We start from the raw sequence: 17,797 nt of genomic DNA, 5'->3' as shown, positions 1-17,797 counted from the left end.
GGCAAAGCATTAAGTAACTGGCAAAGCCTCCCCCAAGCTTGTGGGAGACTCTCTTCTTTAATTTGCATAAAGTTAAATATTTCATGTAAAGCAGCTTGTTTCTTATGAGCAAGGAAATATTTTTCAGAGAAGTAATAAATCATATCCCGGGGACTACGCACACAACCAGGAGCAAGAGTATTGTACCAAGCTTTAGCATCACCCTTTAATGAGAACGGAAATAATTTGAGAATAAAGTAATAACGAGTCTTCTCATCATGAGTAAAAAGGGTGGCTATGTCATTCAACTTAGTAAGATGTGCCACAACAGTTTCAGTTTCATAACCATGGAAAGGAGCAGATTCAACCAAAGTAATTAACTCTGGGTCAATAGAGAATTCATAATCCTTGTCATAAATAAAGATAGGTGAAGTAGCAAACTTAGGATCATATTGCATTCTAGCATTCAGAGATTTTTCTTTATACTTGCATAGTAGTTTCTCTAGATTATCTCTATCTTTACAAGCAAGAATGTCTCTAGTTGTCTCTTCATTCATAACATAGCCTTCTGGTACCCTAGGAAATTCATATCTAGGAGGGCTAGTTCTAGTAGGTGTTTCAGGAGTTTCAGTTTCAAGTTCATCATCAGATTCAACAACATGATGTTGTATTACTCTAGCAATTTGTTCATCAAGAAAGTCACCAAGTGGCACATCATTATCATCAAGCAAGGCACTATCATCATCATAAGTATCATTCATAGAAGAAGTAGCATCATCAATAACTTTTGACATATCAGGATTAATAGCATGTGGTGGTGTTGCAAGTTTACTTATAACAGAATGTGAATCTAAAGCAGAACTGGATGGCAGTTCCTTACCTCCCCTCGTCTTAGAGGGATAAATTTTAGTCTTAGCATCCTTCAGATTCTTCATAGTAATAAATTGATAATAATCCCAAGTGACTCAACAAATATAGCTATGCTCCCCAGCAACGGTGCCAGAAAAAGGTCTTGATAACTCACAAGTATAGGGGATCGCAACAGTTTTCGAGGGTAGAGTATTCAACCCAAATTTATAGATTCGACACAAGGGGAGCCAAAGAATATTTGAAGGTATTAGCAGCTGAGTTGTCGATTCAACCACACCTGGAGATTAATTATCTACAACAACGCGATCAGTAGCAAAGTAATATGATAGTTTTGATAATAGTAGTAGCATCAATGGTACGGTAACAGTGTTATCAATAATTTTGTAGCAAGTGCAACAGTAATGATAGTAGTAGTAACTTAGCAGAACAATATAGGATAAATTCGTAGGCATTGGATCAGTGACTTGTTGGATGATATTCATCATGAGACAGTTATAACCTAGGGCGATACGACACTAGCTCCAGTCCATCAATATAATGTAGGCATGTATTCCGTAAATAGTCATACATGCTTATGGAAAGAACTTGCATGACATCTTTTTTCCTACCCTCCCGTGGTAGCGGGGTCCAAATGGAAACTAAGGGATATTAAGGCCTCCTTTTAATAGATAACCAGAACAAAGCATTAACATATAGTGAATACATGAACTCCTCAAACTACGGTCATCACCGGGAGTGGTCCCGACTATTGTCACTCCAGGGTTGTCGGATCATAACACGTAGTAGGTGACTATAACTTGCAAGATCGGATATAGAACATGGATATAATGGTGATAACATAAATGGTTCAGATCTGAAATCATGGCACCCGGGCCCAAAGTGACAAGCATTAAGCATGGCAAAGTCATATCAACATCAATCTTAGAACATAGTGGATACTAGGGATCAAACCCTAAAAAAACTAATTCAATTACATGATGAATCTCATCCAACTCCTCACCGACCAGCGAGCCTACGAAGGAATTACTCACTCCCGGTGGGGAGCATCATGGAATTGGCGATGGAGAAGGGTTGGTGATGACGAAGAATGAAGATCCCCCTCTCCAGAGCCCCAAACGGACTCCGGATCTGGCCTCCCGATGAAGAACAGGATGTGACAGCGGCTCCGTCTCGCGGATCACGATAATTCTTTCTCCTTGGTTGTTTTCTCCAAATATGTGATTTTACAGTATCAAGGTTGAGGTCTGCGGGGCCACCAGGTGGGGACAACCCACTTGGGTGCACCAGGTTGGGCCCCCCCTGATGGGTTGGGCCCACCCAGGTGCCCCCCTCCGGTGGATCTTGGCTCCAGAAATTCTCTTTATTTATATAAAAAATCCTCGCAAAGTTTCGTTCCATTCTGAGAACTTTTATTTCTGCACAAAAACAACACCATGGTAGTTCTGCTGAAAATAACGTCAGTTCGGGGTTAGTTTCATTCAAATCATGCAAATTAGAGTCCAAAACAAGAGGAAAAGCATTAGGAAAAGTAGATACGTTGGAGACGTATCAGTGCCAAGTGCTAGTTGTTGTTTTTTGCTTGTTTCTTACTTCGCAGAAAATCCATATCAAACGAAGTCCAAATGCAACGAAACTTTTTGGAGATTTTTTTCTGCCCATAAGAGACCCATGGAGCCCAGGAGGTGTACCAGAGGAGGCCCAAGGGGCCCACAATACACCAGGGCGCGCTAGAGGCCCCAAGCGCTCTCTGGTGCCCTGTGAGGCTGTAGCGCCCCGAGACCGATGTGCCAGGTGTCTTCCAGTTATTCGCTATTGTTGCCTTATCTTTTGCTTGCGTGTCATGCATTCCATATCATGTCATCATGTGCATTGCATCATCATGTTTTCAAAACCTGCATTCGTCTGGGTTCCCCCAGTTCCTTTTGTTGTCTGTTCTGAGCCCAGCCACACTTGCACGTGCCCGCGGCATGTCCGAAATATTATTTCATAAGTGGCCAGAAAATGTTCTCGGAATGGGATGAAAGTTGGCGTGCGGTCTTATTTTAGTGTAGGAAGACCGCCTGTCAAATTTCATCGCGTTCGGAGTTCGTTTGATAGCCCAACCGTTAAACTATAGCGGCAGTATAGCCGGCCAATCGTCGGACGTTTTCGGTCTCCGAAAACAGTCGCCGGGCCTTTCGCTCTTCTCTTTTCTCAGTCTGAGGCATTCTTCACAGTCCACTACCACCGTCAGGCCCGACCTAATCTCTCTCGTCAGCTCGCGGTCCTCCTCGCGCGCGCCCGGAAGTTGTCCCGAACCCAACCCGGGGAGTCGTCACCGTTGGGTCCGGAACATCCCCAAACATCTACAAAATATCATCGTTTTATTTATTGGACTCCCTAGCCTATTTTTTTCCGACCGTCCGATTTCGATCGGAGGCACGAAATAGCCCCTAACCAAAATCCAGTGCTATATATATAGACCAATCCCCTAGGCAGCAACCCTAAAATCTAGCCCGTTGTCCCATCGCGCCGCCGCCAGTCATCCACTCCTCTCCTTCCTCGGGATCCATCCCGATCCACCCAATCCCTCCATCGATCCAACCAACCAACCACCCCCCTCCTGCAACCACCCCCCAAGGCCGCCCCTTCCTCGCATCGATCTGGAGCCCGACGCTCTCTCTATGCCCGAGCTCCTCCCGATCCCCCATGGATGCCTTCCCCTGCCCAAGCTCTTCAACTGCGAGCCTCCCGCTTGCTCGCGCCTGCAGCCGCCCGAGCCCCTGTCTAGGAGCTCCTCGGGCATCCGTGCCCCGCCGTCCGGCCACTGGTTCGAGCTGCCGGCGACCAGGCCATCCCACTCTCCTTCCTCCCCCTCTCTCTTTTATCCATCTCCCTGCTCTTTCTCTTATCTCTCTCTCTGTTCACGAGCACAGGAGAAGTGGAGCGTCGCGCCACCGTCCTCGGTCATTGCCGTTCGCCGTTGTTCTTCACCGGATACTGCATCCCTGGCCACGGGTCGGGTCCTCCTCTGCCCTCCCGTGAAGCCCTGATGCGCCAAGTTCCTCCTCCGGTCGGTCCTGCTGCGGTAAGTCCCGCCGGCTTCCCTGTTGCCGCGCCTGCGTCGCCCTGTTGCCGCAAGTGCAGACGCCGGTGAATCCCGCAGGTCGCCGCCTTGCCAAGTCCCGCCTCGCGCCGTTCTGCTCCGCTCCCGGCGGCCTCCACCTCGCCTGCCCGTTGAAGCTCCATCCGCCGCTGCTGCCCCCGTTTCGCCAAGCGCCGCGCCTCTGCTTCATCTCGCTGCGGGAGGAGCAGCGAGTCAGCGCCCGGCCTCCCCAAGCGAGGACAGCGCCAAGTCTCGCTCGCCCGCGCCCGCGTTGACCGCTCCCCTCGTCCTCTGCCTCCACATGGACCGAGTGGCCTCCCCTGCTCGCGTGGGCTGCGGCCTCTCCAAGGCCTCAAGGCCCAAGGTGTTAAGCGCCTCATTCCTCTTCTGTGCAACCCAGTTTATAGATGCGCCCCGTGAATGTCTTTTTTCCAGTCTCTGCGAATTCAACATTATCCAGAAAACTGTAGTTTTTCCAGAAAAACCCCTCAGGTTCATGCATTAAATAACTAAATAACCATGCATCGGTTTAAAATGATCTAATTATGAAAAATGCTTAGAATTTTGTGTAGATTAATAATTTGCAACTTTCATGAATGTTTGACTTGTTTAAAATGTTGCTTGGTTAAATTTGCTCCTATGCCATGTTAAAATGCTTTATTTCATAACTAAATAACCGTTGCTCCAAACTTAACAAACTTTATATGTAAATAGGGTAGAAAAATTCCTAGTTTAACATGGTGGCCTTACTTTGCATGTTTAACAACTCTAAAACATGGTTTAGGGCAGAACAGTACCAAACCTTAAAATATGCACATGAGGAGTTTCCGGAATTGTTGTTTGTTATTTCCGGCCTCATTTAAACTTGACCAGATAGTTAGTTTACTTATGCTTCACCCCTTGCCATGGTTGACAACATTTAATTTGTTGGGTACCTAAACAAGAGAGAACTAAATAAGTCATGTGGTGTTCCGTCAATATGCAACTCGTTGCATATTGAGCTCCACTTAATTTGTAGGATTGCTTGTGCACTTTGCCATGACATGCCCTCTTTAAACCGGACATGCATCATACTTGTTTGTGCATCATGCCATGTCTATGTGGTGGTTGTTTACTATGTTGTTTGCTTATTTCCGGTGTTGCTTCTTCGGGTTAGTTCCGATAACGTCGCGTTTGTGAGGATTCGTTCAACTACGTCCGTTTGTCTTCTTCATGGACTCGTTCTTCTTCCTTGTAGGATCTCAGGCAAGATGACCATACCCTTGAAATCACTTCTATCTTTGCTTGCTAGTTGCTCGCTCTTTTGCTATGCCTATGCCGCGATACCTACCACTTGCTTATCATGCCTCCTATATTGTTGAACCAAGCCTCTAACCCACCTTGTCCTAGCAAACTGTTGTTTGGCTATGTTACCGCTTTGCTCAACCCCTCTTATAGCGTTGTTAGTTGCAGGTGAAGATTGAAGTTGGTTCCTTGTTGGAACATGGAGATGTTGTTCCTTGTTGGAACATGTTTACTTGTTGGGATATCACAATATCTCTTATCTAGTTAATGCATCTATATACTTGGTAAAGGGTGAAAGGCTCGGCCTTATGCCTGGTGTTTTGTTCCACTCTTGCCGCCCTAGTTTCCGTCATATCGGTGTTATGTTCCCGGATTTTATGTTCCTTACGCGGTTGGGTTATAATGGGAACCCCTTGATAGTTCGCCTTGAATAAAACTCCTCCAGCAATGCCCAACATTGGTTTTACCATTCGCCACCTAGCCTTTTCTTTCCCTTGGGTTCTGCAGACTCAAGGGTCATCTTTATTTAACCCCCCCGGGCCAGTGCTCCTCTGAGTGTTGGTCCGACCGAGTAGACTGCGGGGCCACCTCGGGGCAACTTGAGGGTTGGTTTTACTCGTAGGATGTCTCATCTGAGTGTGCCCTGAGAACGAGATATGTGCAGCTCCTATCGGGATTTGTCGGCACATTCGGGCGGTGTTGCTGGACTTGTTTTACCATTGTCGAGGATGTCTTGTAGAACCGGGATGCCGAGTCTGATCGGAATGTCTCGGGAGAAGGAATATCCTTCGTTGATCGTGAGAGCTTGTGACGGGCTAAGTTGGGACTCCCCTGCAGGGATTTGAACTTTCGAAAGCCGTGCCCGTGGTTATAGGCAGATGGGAATTTGTTAATGTCCGGTTGTAGATAACATGAAACTTAACTTAATTAAAATGAATCAACCGCATGTGTAACCGTGATGGTCTCTTCTCGGTGGAGTCCAGGAAGTGAACACGGTATTGGAGTAATGCTTGACGTAGGTTGTTATAGGATCACTTCTTGATCATAGTTCTTTGTTCGTGCTTTGCCTTCTCTTCTCGCTCTCTTTTGCGAACAGGTTAGCCACCATATATGCTAGTCGCTTGCTGCAGCTCCACATATTACCTTGCCTTTTCTATAAGCTTAAATAGTCTTGATTGCGAGGGTGCGAGATTGCTGAGTCCCCGTGACTCACAGATTACTTCCAAACCAGATGCAGGGACCGATGATACCGCTCCAGACGATGCGCTTGAGCTCAAGTGGGAGTTTGACGAAGACTCTCGTCGTTACTATGTGTCTTTCCCTGATGATCAGTAGTGGTGCCCAGTTGGGGCGATCGGGGACCGTGTCGCATGTTGGGGTTGATCTTTTATTTTGGTACCGTAGTCGGACCATGAGTGCATTGGATGATTGTAATGTTATTCATGTATTTGTGTGACGTGGCGAGTGTAAGCCAACTATGTATCCTTTCCCCCTATTATCTTTTTACATGGGTTGCTGTGAAGATTACCTTACTTGCGACATTGCTTTCAATGCGGTTATGCCTCTAAGTCGTGCTTCGACACGTAGGAGATATAGCCGCATCGAGGGCATTACAGGGGCCCACAGTGATCTTTTCCACCGCCTCTCTGCTCTATAAATACTCAGATATTCCATAAACCCTAGGGGAGTCGACAAAACACAATTCGAGATGCCGCAAGTTCCAGAACCACAAGATTCAATCTAGAGCCCTATTCCGGCACCTTGCCGGACTGCGGAAACAATAACGGAAGGGTTCATCACCCTCATTGGTGCTCCCCCGATGATGCCTGATTAGTTTCCCACAGGTCTACTGGTCCGTAGGCAGTAGCTAGATGGCTTTTTTTATCTTCAATACAATGTTCTTCTTGATGTTTCTGGAGATCTATTTGATGTAATGTCTTTTTGCGGTGTGTTTGTTGGGATGTGATGAATTGTGAGTTTATGATCAGTTCTATCTATGAATATTATTTGAGTCTTCTCTGAACACTTTTATGTATGATCTTTATAGACTTGTATTTCTTCTCCGAAACTTTGTTTGGTTTGGCCAACTAGATTGATTTTTCTTGCAATGGGAAGAGGTGCTTTGTGATGGGTTCGATCTTGCGGTGCTTATTCTCAGTGACAGAAGGAGACATGACACGCATGTATCGTTGCCATTAAGGATAAAAAGATGGGGTCTATTCCTACATGAATAGATCTTGTCTACATCATGTCATCGTTATTATTGCATTACTCCGTTTTTCCATGAACTTAATACACTAGATGCAATGCTGGATAGTAGTCGTTGTGTGGAGTAATAGTAGCAGATGCAGGCAAGAGTCGGTCTATTAATTTTAGACGTGATGCCTATATACATGATCATTGCCTTAGATATCGTCATGATTATTTGCTCTTTTATCAATCGCCGAACAGTAATTTGTTTACCCACCGTATGCTATTTTCTCGAGAGAAGCTAGTAGTGAAATCTACAGCCCCTGGGTCTATTTCCTATCATATTATTTTCAGATATATTATTCTAAAAACCCAAAAATACCTTGCTGCACTTTTTATTTATTATTTTATTTTGTGTTTTGTCAGATCTATTTATCAAATCTCATATGATTTTATCTATCTCAAAACCGAGGAGGGATTGACGACCCCTCTTACGCGTTGGGTTGCAAGTATTTGTTATTTGTGTGCAAGTGAGTTTTTACATAGTGTTGTTTGGTTCTCCTACTAGATTGATAACCTTGGTTTCATAACTAAGGGAAATGCATAATGTTGTTGTGCTACATCATCCTCTCCTTTTCTGGGAAATACCAAGGCAGATACAAGCAATCGAGATGCAAGATAGAGAGGGCAATGATGGCCTCACGCCGTGCGCATGCAGATTTTATGTTAGCCCGGGCGGTTGCCGAGGCGTCGTGGGAGAAGTGGGGCGCCCCACGTCTCGTCGGGCGCCACGTGTCAAGCTTGGATAGCAGGCGGTTGGGGTCCTCGCCATTTCGCTCCACCTAGCGGGCGGAGTCATGCGCACCGCTGGCACGGGGGCTACTGTCGTGCCCGTGAGACTGGGGGTACCCAGGCCCGTCTGCCTGCGACCCAGTGCGCGGCGCCCGCCAGGAAGCCCAAGGCTGGCCCTCCACCAGGGCTTCACGAGCAAGACCCTCGCGAGGCGCACGTCAGCGAGCGCCACCAGGAGCCCCGTGAAGCCCTCCAGCAAGGCGGCCTCCCAAGGCCTCTTGCGGAGGCGTGCAAGTCAAGAGCAGTTCGGTAGAGTCACGCGGCCCTGTGCCTTCACGTGGGTGATGTGCATGGCGACGAGCGAAGCTAGAGGTGCGCCAGTAGGCGCGGATGGGAATGCTTTCCTCTTTTGTGCTAAGGGAGCAAGGCCATCCACTAGTTCCCAAGGCGATCCCCAAAGGCTGCCAATTTAGTGCATGAAGACCAAGACGATGGGATTATCAGTAAATGGAGACCTTCATGGTCCAAATCAGCAAAAGAAACACCTGAAATGAGGGAAAGTCTAATGTACTCCCAAGCTTAGGGTACTCCCGATGTTCCAAATTCAAAAAAAAACATTCTTAAATGTTTCAAATAAATCCGACAAAAATTATGAATGTTCATAAGCAATGTGACTGCAACCCCTAAAAATTTCAGCTCCAAACTTGAAACGCACATTGAAAAACAAAAACGTGAAATCTAGCATGAATAGTGTTAAAAAAACAAAGGCAACATGAATACTATTTACATCTGGATTTTAACTTTTTGTTTATAAATGTGTATTTCGAGTTTGGACCTGAAATTTTTAGGGGTTGTAGTCATATTCCTTATGAACATTCACAAATTTTTTTCTGAATTTTTGAAATATTTAAAAATTATTTCTTGAATTTGGAGCACCGGGAATACACCAAGCTTTGGAGCATCTGATACTTTCCCCCTGGAAGCAGATCCAGCCGGATTCCTTGGCCGCGAAGGGCCGAGACGAGCATGAACGTGGATTCCTTGGCCGCGAAGGGCCGAGACGAGCATGAACGTGGCACGCGCATCCAGCCAGCTAGGCGCACCGTGGGCTGCCTCTCGAGTTTTTGGTCGGCCAACATCAAAATAGCTGTCGCGTGCGTCGGTTGCACAAGCGCCCGCAATTCCCCTCCCCCTCCCTTCTCTTAAACCAATCAGACGCTAGAATCCTTGGCAATTCGCCGCTCCTCCGATCCGTTCGCCGCCGCCGGGATCGACCATGTCGTACGCCTACCTCTTCAAGTACATCATCATCGGCGACACAGGTTCGCAAAATCTCTCCCCTGCCCCTCCCGAATCTCTCCCGTATGGCCCCTGGGTAGGAATAGGATCGGATCCGCGAGGCCGCTGAGCTGCTTTCTTGGCCCATGCGCGCCGCTTGCTTTTCTTTTAGCGCGTCGTGATTGCTTTTCTTTTTGCAGGCGTGGGCAAGTCATGCCTGCTGCTGCAGTTCACCGACAAGAGGTTTCAGCCCGTGCACGACCTCACCATCGGCGTCGAGTTCGGCGCCCGCATGATCACCATCGACAACAAGCCCATCAAGCTCCAGATTTGGGACACGGTTCGTGCTCCACGCCGTGCCCTTTCTGTTACAACTAGCAACTCTTGATTCAGATGCAATTTAATTTTGGCCAGTATAGTTATTTTCCCTCCTACTGCTTGCAGTATTGCCCCCCGGGAGTAAATGAAGCATACATTCCTTGTTTTATTGTCTTGTCATATGCTAGTTTACAGTATATTACTACAGTAGTTATCTTGGTTAGATATGGATCACTCTCTCTGGTCAGAAAAGGATGCCCCATTTGGGCATTGCTGCTTTGGCACGGATTCTAAAAACCAACTTCCATCTCTCTATTGGTCACCAATTTCCGTTGTAATATGTAATATATTTGCAAAGCCTAATAAAAGATTATAGTAATCCAGTGTTTCCCAGATAAACCTACTAGTATGCATTTCTTGAGACGGTCTAAATAGTACGTATTCACCAAGGTGTTTTTTTTAATTAAAGTTCTAATGGTTTGACTGCATTTCCCCCCAATATGGGGTTTGTTACCGAAGGGGTCCTTTTGTGGCCACTTAACTTAAGAGCTTCGCACTCATGTTTATACTTGTTCTTTTAGCTTGTTCATCATACCATGTTATGATTTGCTTTTCATTAGTTACATAACAAGTTTTGCTGTTGATGACTGCTTAACTAAATTGGCATGTGATTTTGCTTGGGATTGCATGTTTCTGTAGTCCAGGATCCACCGTGGTTGTTGAGTTCGACTTCACAGAGCCCTCCATCTCATACCTATCATTTCTTCACATTACAGGCTGGCCAAGAATCATTCAGATCTATAACAAGATCATACTACAGAGGTGCTGCTGGTGCTCTTTTGGTTTATGATATCACCAGGTACAGTAGGTTTGGGAATACAACACTTTTTGTGTTCAAATTTCTGCATGCTAATGGTCCTTCCACCTGACTGACCATACTTCAGGAGGGAAACTTTTAACCATCTTGCGAGCTGGCTAGAAGATGCAAGACAGCATGCAAATGCCAATATGACAGTGATGTTAATCGGAAACAAATGTGATCTGTCTCATAGACGGGCTGTCAGCTACGAGGAGGGTGAACAGTTCGCCAAGGAGCATGGTCTAGTCTTTATGGAAGCATCTGCAAAAACAGCACAAAATGTTGAGGAGGTGATGGTTTATTCGTAGTGTGCTTTGTGGGATTACACTTTTTAGTTTGTGTCCAAAAAGAAAACTCACATCCTTTTTGTGGTGCAGGCATTCATTAAGACGGCTGGAACAATATACAAGAAAATCCAAGATGGTGTTTTTGATGTATCTAATGAGGTGAGTGTTAAATTGCTTGGATTTTCTGTTTATCAAATAACCAAGTTAAATATATTGGTCTGGTCTCCTTCTGGTGCCATACATAACTTGTACTCCCTCTGTTCCTAAATGTAAGTCTTTTTAGAGATTATAATATGGACTACATATGGAGCAAAATGAGTGAATCTACACTCTAAAATACGTCTGTATACATCCGTATGTAGTCCATATTGGAATCTCTAAAAAGACTTATATTTAGGAACGGAGGGAGTATAACAGTTTTTTACTGGAGATCTTGTCATAAGAAAATGCAACAAAATGGCTTTGGGGATATGTTGCTTGTTCCATGTGAGACCCAAGAGATCTTAAAAATGTGCAACTGTAGATCCATATAGATCTTGGTAATATGTCTAGAGGGTATCTGTTATGGCCGGTTTAGCTAGGCCCACCGGGCAATCTTAGACCACAAGTTATTTTAGGTTAATTCTTATGCAAGTTATCTTAGGTTAATTCTTATGCAAGTTATCTAGGTTATAAATATAGGCTGTAAGACTCTTTTTGGAATCAAGCAATAAGAAGATTATTATCTCTATTGCCCGGCTCCCAGAGGAGCCGGAATCGTAGCCACCGCCGCCATCTCCCTCCTCTTCTGCGATGGCGCCCAACCGCCGGCGCGGCCGCTCATCGCCTCGCCCAGCTCCCTCCTTCCCTTGCTGCTTACGCCCCAGGCCTGGTAGGGTACAAGTTCCTACCAATTTGGTAATCAGAGACCAAGTTCCGATCATGTCGCTACCACCACCACTGCCGGCGCTTTCCAGCGGCTCCACCGCGCCGATGCTGCCGGCGCCGTCCCTCACCGCGCCGACGACGTCCGCCGCCGGATCAACCACGCTGGCGGGCCCCGTCTCCACCGCGACCCCGACCGCGCCGTCCTCCACAATTCCTCCTGCGCCACCGCCGTCCGCCGTCTTCACACCGAAGCAGGTCACGGCCACCCTGCAGGACCTCGTCACCGCCGTCCAGAGCCTCTGCCTGCAATAGCAGCAGTACGCGGCCGGGCCCTACATGCCCCTGCCGACGGCGCCCCCTGCCGCCTACGACCACACGCCGTGGCCGCCCCAGGGCGTCTCTCCGTACGGAGCGCCCTCTGGCCCTTGGTGCCGACGCCGTCCTTGGGCCCCTGGCCGCTACAGCAGATGCCGCAGGCGGCGGCCACCGGACCGCTGCAGCCGTTCTCCGCGCCGACCTGCACCGGGCAACCCCTGCTGCCGTTTCCAGCGGGACACCCCGGCGGGACTACGCCGGCCGCGGCCCCTCTGTGGTACTTGCAGCCACCCCCTCCCGCGGCCACCGACGCCCCCGCCCACCCCCCGCCACCGACGCTCCAACCACCGGCACCGCCCCTGCCTAGCTCGGGGGCACCCTCATCGACCGGCCTCCCGATTCATCAGGTCCGGCTCCCGCCCTCCCCGTTGCCACTTCCAGCGTGGGCGGCTGGGTCTTCGCCATCGCCGGTCTACACCACGGCTCCGGAGCAGCCGACCCCGTTTCCGCAGTTCGGCGGGCCATCCAGCTCCGCGGGTCCCTACCCGGAGTACTCCGACCAAGCGCCACCCGCCTCGCTGCTCCGCACCTCTGAGCCAGCTCGACACGGCGCTCCGACCCAGACACCGCCACGGTTCGCCAAGATCGATTTCGCCACCTATGACGGCACGGAGGACCCCCTCAACTGGCTCAACCAGTGCGACCAGTTCTTTCGCGGGCAGCGCACCCTCACATCGGAGCGTACCTGGCTCGCCTCGTATCACCTCCGCGGCGCGGCACAGACCTGGTATTACGCCCTCGAGCAGGACGAGGGCGCCATGCCCCCTTGGGAGCGCTTCCGCGAGCTCTGCCTCCTTCGCTTTGGGCCTCCGGTTCGCGGGAGCCGCCTGGCGGAGCTCGGCCGCCTTCCCTTCACCTCCACGGTGCAGGACTACGCCGACCGTTTCCAGGCCCTGGCATGCCATGCGTCGAGTGTGACGGCGCAGCAGCGGGCCGACCTCTTTGTCGGTGGACTTCCGGATCACATCCACGTGGACGTGGAGCTTCGGGGACCCCAGGATCTCCAGTCGGCCATGTACCACGCCCCCGCGCTTTCGAGCGCCGGGCGGTGGCCATCCAGCAGGAATCATCGTCCCGGACCGCTGGGTCGCTACCCGGGCCGGATTCCGCACAGGGTCGGCCTGCACAGGCTTTTGCGGCACCCCTCGCCGTGATCGCGGCACGCCCGTTCTGCCGGCTCACCTCAGCCGAGCTACTCGAGCGTCGCCGCCAAGGGTTGTGCTTCAACTGCGACGAGCCCTACACGCCCGGCCATGACTGCCCGCGACTCTTCTACCTGGAGGTTGCAGACTACATTCCGGAGGACGCCATCGCCGCCGACCTGGCCGCCCCAGCTGTCGAGAAGGTGTTTGACGCTGGTTGATCGCCTCGAGGAGTTCCGCAAGCGCTTTCCCACCTTACAGCTCGAGGACGAGCTGTTTGTGCAGGCGGGGAGAAGTGTTATGGCCGGTTTAGCTAGGCCCACCGGGCAATCTTAGCCCACAAGTTATCTTAGGTTAATTCTTATGCAAGTTATCTTAGGTTAATTCTTATGCAAGTTATCTAGGTTATAAATATAGGCTGTAAGACTCCTTTTGGAATCAAGCAATAAGAAGATTATTATCTCTATTGCCCGGCTCCCAGAGGAGCCGGAACCCTAGCCGCCTTTAACCCTAGCCGCCGCCGCCATCTCCCTCCTCTTCCGCTACGGCGCCCAACCGCCGGCGCGGCCGCTCATCGCCTCGCCCAGCTCCCTCCTTCCCTTACTGCTTACGCCCCAGGCCTGGTAGGGTACAAGTTCCTACCAGTATCTTTTTGATAGAAAGACTGTAAGGGAACCCCCTACAACATAATTGGTGCAACAAACCCAAATTGCAAGTACCAAGCCTTGAACCTGGGTGGGTGGGAAGGCATCAGCCCCTTCCCACCACTAGGCTATGCCTTAGTCTGCGTTCCTACCAGTATCTTATCAGGTTGTAAGCATTTAAGTTTTGGTAGGAGGACAGGTGTACTTGGGCAGGTTAACAAACTTTTCTGTGTTAGGTAGTAATTGGAAGTGCGATCATGTGCTTCTCTTAGCATTTGATCATCTAAGCATCAGGGGATGAGTGTGGATAGATGATTAGATGAGTCTCCAGTTATATATTCTCTCTTTTCTTGTTTCCTGTATTTTTTGATTTGTGCCATTTATTCATTTGTCATTGGCAGCTCCTTTTGTTCCATTCGATACCCCATAAATGCAGTTTTTCGTCCTTGGCGAATAGATGAAACCAAAGTTTGATTTACATTCATTCTTCTTCTAAGAACGTCTCTTCTACTTGATTCTGAAACAGTAGTTGTTTTCATTTCCTGTAGCGCTGATTGGCTAGGCTAGCACTGTTCCTCCCCCAAACTAATGTTCTCAATGTATAATGTTTTTAAATTATTCGCTGTAGTCCTACGGAATCAAAGTTGGCTATGCTGTCCCCAATGCATCCGGAGGTGGTGCTGGCTCGTCCTCTCAATCAGGTGGCTGCTGCAGTTAAGCAAGTTTACGACCAAGTCCTATCATGTGAGACTGAAAACAGCTGCCCAGGTTGTTGTCCTTCCTTCCGCCATTGACGGTGTAATCGGTGAGCAAATGTTCATCAATGGTGCTTGTCTACACTGCGCAATCTTTCTGTAAAGCAAACATTTATAGTTTCTGTCCATTTGTGTCTGTAACTAAATGGTGTGGATATTCATTTGTTCGATGTAATAATGCTTTGTAGACTACAGACATGGCTGTGCAGCAATTGCCCTTATCCATGTCACAATATTTGCCCTGATACTTCCATTGCGCAGTATTTGTCCATGCTATTTGTGCTTGTTGTTGATGATGCATTTAATATTTGTCCAATAGCAATAGTCACAACCATTGTTAAACTTTGTCGGATATTACATGCTTGGGGCATACCAAATTGTTGTTAAAAATAGAGAAAATGAACAAAATTGACAAGCACCCAGATAAATTTCCTAGAAATGGGAATCATGACACAGTAATCGCAAAATAAAGATAGTACACTTTTGAACACCCGTAATATAAAGCTAGCACACTTTAGAACATCAGTCAAACACCAACAACATAATTCCACATCAAGAACAGCTGGTACAGCCAATATCAACGTCTTCTTGGCTCTAATAAGAATATTGCTCCGTACAAGTAGGAAACCAGATTACACTGCACACAAGCATGCAGTGCAAAATTTCCAAGGTATAACATAGCTCAGCGCCCCCTGCCACGACCGCGCCCACGACCACGACTGCGCCCACGACCCATAGGTTTCCCTGCATCCAGATGAAGGAAGGGGTGTTCAGAGAACGGCGCCAGTGATAGTACATAAACTAAATAAAACACAGAAAGACACTAATACCATACCTGCAGTAGGCTTCTTAGGCTTCACCCTTGGTGTTTCCTCAACCAGCAACGTCTCCAGGTTTAAGCTGTCAGGAAGGATGTAATATCGAATGTTGTTTCCCCTCACACTAAGGTGGTCAAGGGTGACAGGATTCTTCCCTTTCAGTGTAAGCTTGACAGTCTTCAGATGAGTATTCATGCTGATGTCGACGCCTACAAAATAGGCATGAACTCAGGACACTGGCATACACTACTAATGAATACACTTCAGGATGATTTCAGGCCATAATACAAAATGATGAGAAAGAAAATTATATCAAAGGACTGACAGACAGATTAATTGTAACTAAATATGGATATGAATGCAAGACTAGCAATTCTGAAACCAGAATCCACTACTTTTACTAAAACAACACAGCTCATGCCATTTTCGAACTCCGTTCCAGCAAAACTCCTATATGTTCACATTAGATACTCAATAACTTGAAAAAAGTTGAAAATACAAAATAATATTTCCTACAACCTTAACATGTGGTTTACATCCAGTACAAATTTCAAGTGATTGTGTTGTGTAGATATCACAGGTAGGAAACATCAGAAAGTACTAATGAAGTGAGATCCGATGATGGGATATGTGAAGTATTTGAGGACATTCCTAAAATCAATAACCGGCATGGCTGTCTCAGCTGCAGATGTTATTATTCAAAAAGGAAGATCAACTTTACTTATCTGAAGTCGTTAGAATTTCATAACATAGTAAACTGTTCATTGCTAAGCCGAATAGACGATTAAGAAGACCTGCAATCCCTCCGGAGCAAGTATAATAGGATGACATAAGAGGTGCCATATCATATTTATGATGAGTTGGAGGAGAGAGAAGAGAAACGGGCTATAAATCAGTAGCTAGCTCAGCACAGGCTGCAAGAAGCACTGTCAGAGAAGGAGAAGGGACAGGTAGTGATAAAGTAGAAAATGCCTATAGTTAACTATTATATGGGTTAGCTTTTACTTTGGCTATAGATGACATGACTACTATACAGAGCAGCAGTTGGCTATACTATTAACCATGCTCTCAAACGATGCCAGCTCATGAAGGAAACATTGTATTCTTAGCATTTTTACTGCACAGAATTACATTTGCAGAATACATTTCAATTAACTAGCTTAACATCTTAACAAATACAATTAAATCTATAAAATGAATTAACATGCTCTCAGTCACCAGATTTATCAAGCCTGTCTATTAGACAGGCGTATAGAGGGACAGTCTCAACCAAGAGCATGTAACTTTAAATGGACGTGGAAAACAAGACTAAACAATCAACCATGAAAAGATTTGCAGAACCAAGCATGTCGCAACATGAAGGTAAGTACAGCTAGCACATGCTGAGTTTATTTAACATGCTATATTACCTTGTATCAAGTTCCAGACAGAGTAATTTCTATAGAACGAATGTCAAAATACACACTATTAAAGCTTACTTAGCAAGGCATAGAAAACTGTCCACCTGAAATTTTCCTACAAAACCTAATATATTCCACCAGGGATTCAAAACATGAAAAAGGTAATTCAGTAAGAAAATACTCCCTCCATTCACAAATATAAGATGTTAAAACCTTTTTTTAAATCAGATGTATATAGACACGTTTTAGTGTGTTCATTCACTCATTTCAGTCAATATGTAGTCCATATTGAAATATCCAAAACATCTTATATTTGTGAAAGGAGGGAGTACATTTTAGGTTTCATTTGATACTTTCTTTGCCATTTCCATTTCAACATCCGGTAACCTAATCATCTGGTCATCAACATCTTCTCGTCGCTCAACAGTTATCCAATCTATGTTTGGTTTACCACGACATAAGCAACATTACCTACTGAAATCAGGATACTGCAAGAAATTAATCAAACAATTCCCATCAGAATTTGTTACTTCTACTACTAGTAACCTGAGTAAGTAAATTACAAATAGTTGCAACATTAAGAGATACAGATAAAAGCTTAACCAAAAAAAAAATACAGACAGCTGCAGGATTCGACTAAAAGGAAGGCTCAAGTGCACACTAGCTCGACATGGCAGCAAGCAGATGACAGCGCTGAAGACCAACAAACAGCCCTGCTATGTCCATGGATTCCAATGACAGGGACAGAGGCTTTGCACAGAAAATCAAGTGGCTTCTTAAAAGTCATAGCAAACAGGCGACACCGCGCTGGCGCCGTCGCCAAATGCATCGAACCAAACAAGTGAACAACCCAC

At 47.0% G+C, this 17,797-nt stretch overlaps 2 protein-coding genes across 2 annotated transcripts in view; one reads left to right on the top strand and one right to left on the bottom strand.

The window, feature by feature from the left end:
* The first annotated feature begins 9,293 nt into the window (after window positions 1–9,293).
* On the top strand, window positions 9,294–15,001 carry LOC119316946 (ras-related protein Rab-2-B-like). Its single transcript, XM_037591339.1, has 6 exons — window positions 9,294–9,522; window positions 9,679–9,818; window positions 10,573–10,655; window positions 10,741–10,945; window positions 11,033–11,101; window positions 14,599–15,001. The coding sequence occupies exons 1-6, from the start codon at window positions 9,477–9,479 to the stop codon at window positions 14,686–14,688; spliced, it is 633 nt and encodes a 210-aa protein (XP_037447236.1). The 5' UTR covers window positions 9,294–9,476; the 3' UTR covers window positions 14,689–15,001.
* A 133-nt stretch (window positions 15,002–15,134) lies between these two features.
* The window catches only part of LOC119316947 (small nuclear ribonucleoprotein SmD1a-like), a 3,222-nt gene continuing 559 nt past the window's right edge, over window positions 15,135–17,797 (bottom strand). The window contains exons 3-4 of the mRNA XM_037591340.1: window positions 15,561–15,752; window positions 15,135–15,469 (exon numbers count right to left, since the gene is read on the bottom strand). Coding sequence (XP_037447237.1) covers window positions 15,408–15,469; window positions 15,561–15,752 — 254 coding nt within the window. The 3' untranslated portion in view covers window positions 15,135–15,407. The remainder of the gene's footprint in view (window positions 15,470–15,560; window positions 15,753–17,797) is intronic.

This window comes from Triticum dicoccoides, chromosome 6A, assembly GCF_002162155.2.
Source record: "Triticum dicoccoides isolate Atlit2015 ecotype Zavitan chromosome 6A, WEW_v2.0, whole genome shotgun sequence".
In the NCBI taxonomy this organism is placed as follows: domain Eukaryota; kingdom Viridiplantae; phylum Streptophyta; class Magnoliopsida; order Poales; family Poaceae; genus Triticum; species Triticum dicoccoides.
This window is presented reverse-complemented; position numbering and strand designations above follow the sequence as displayed.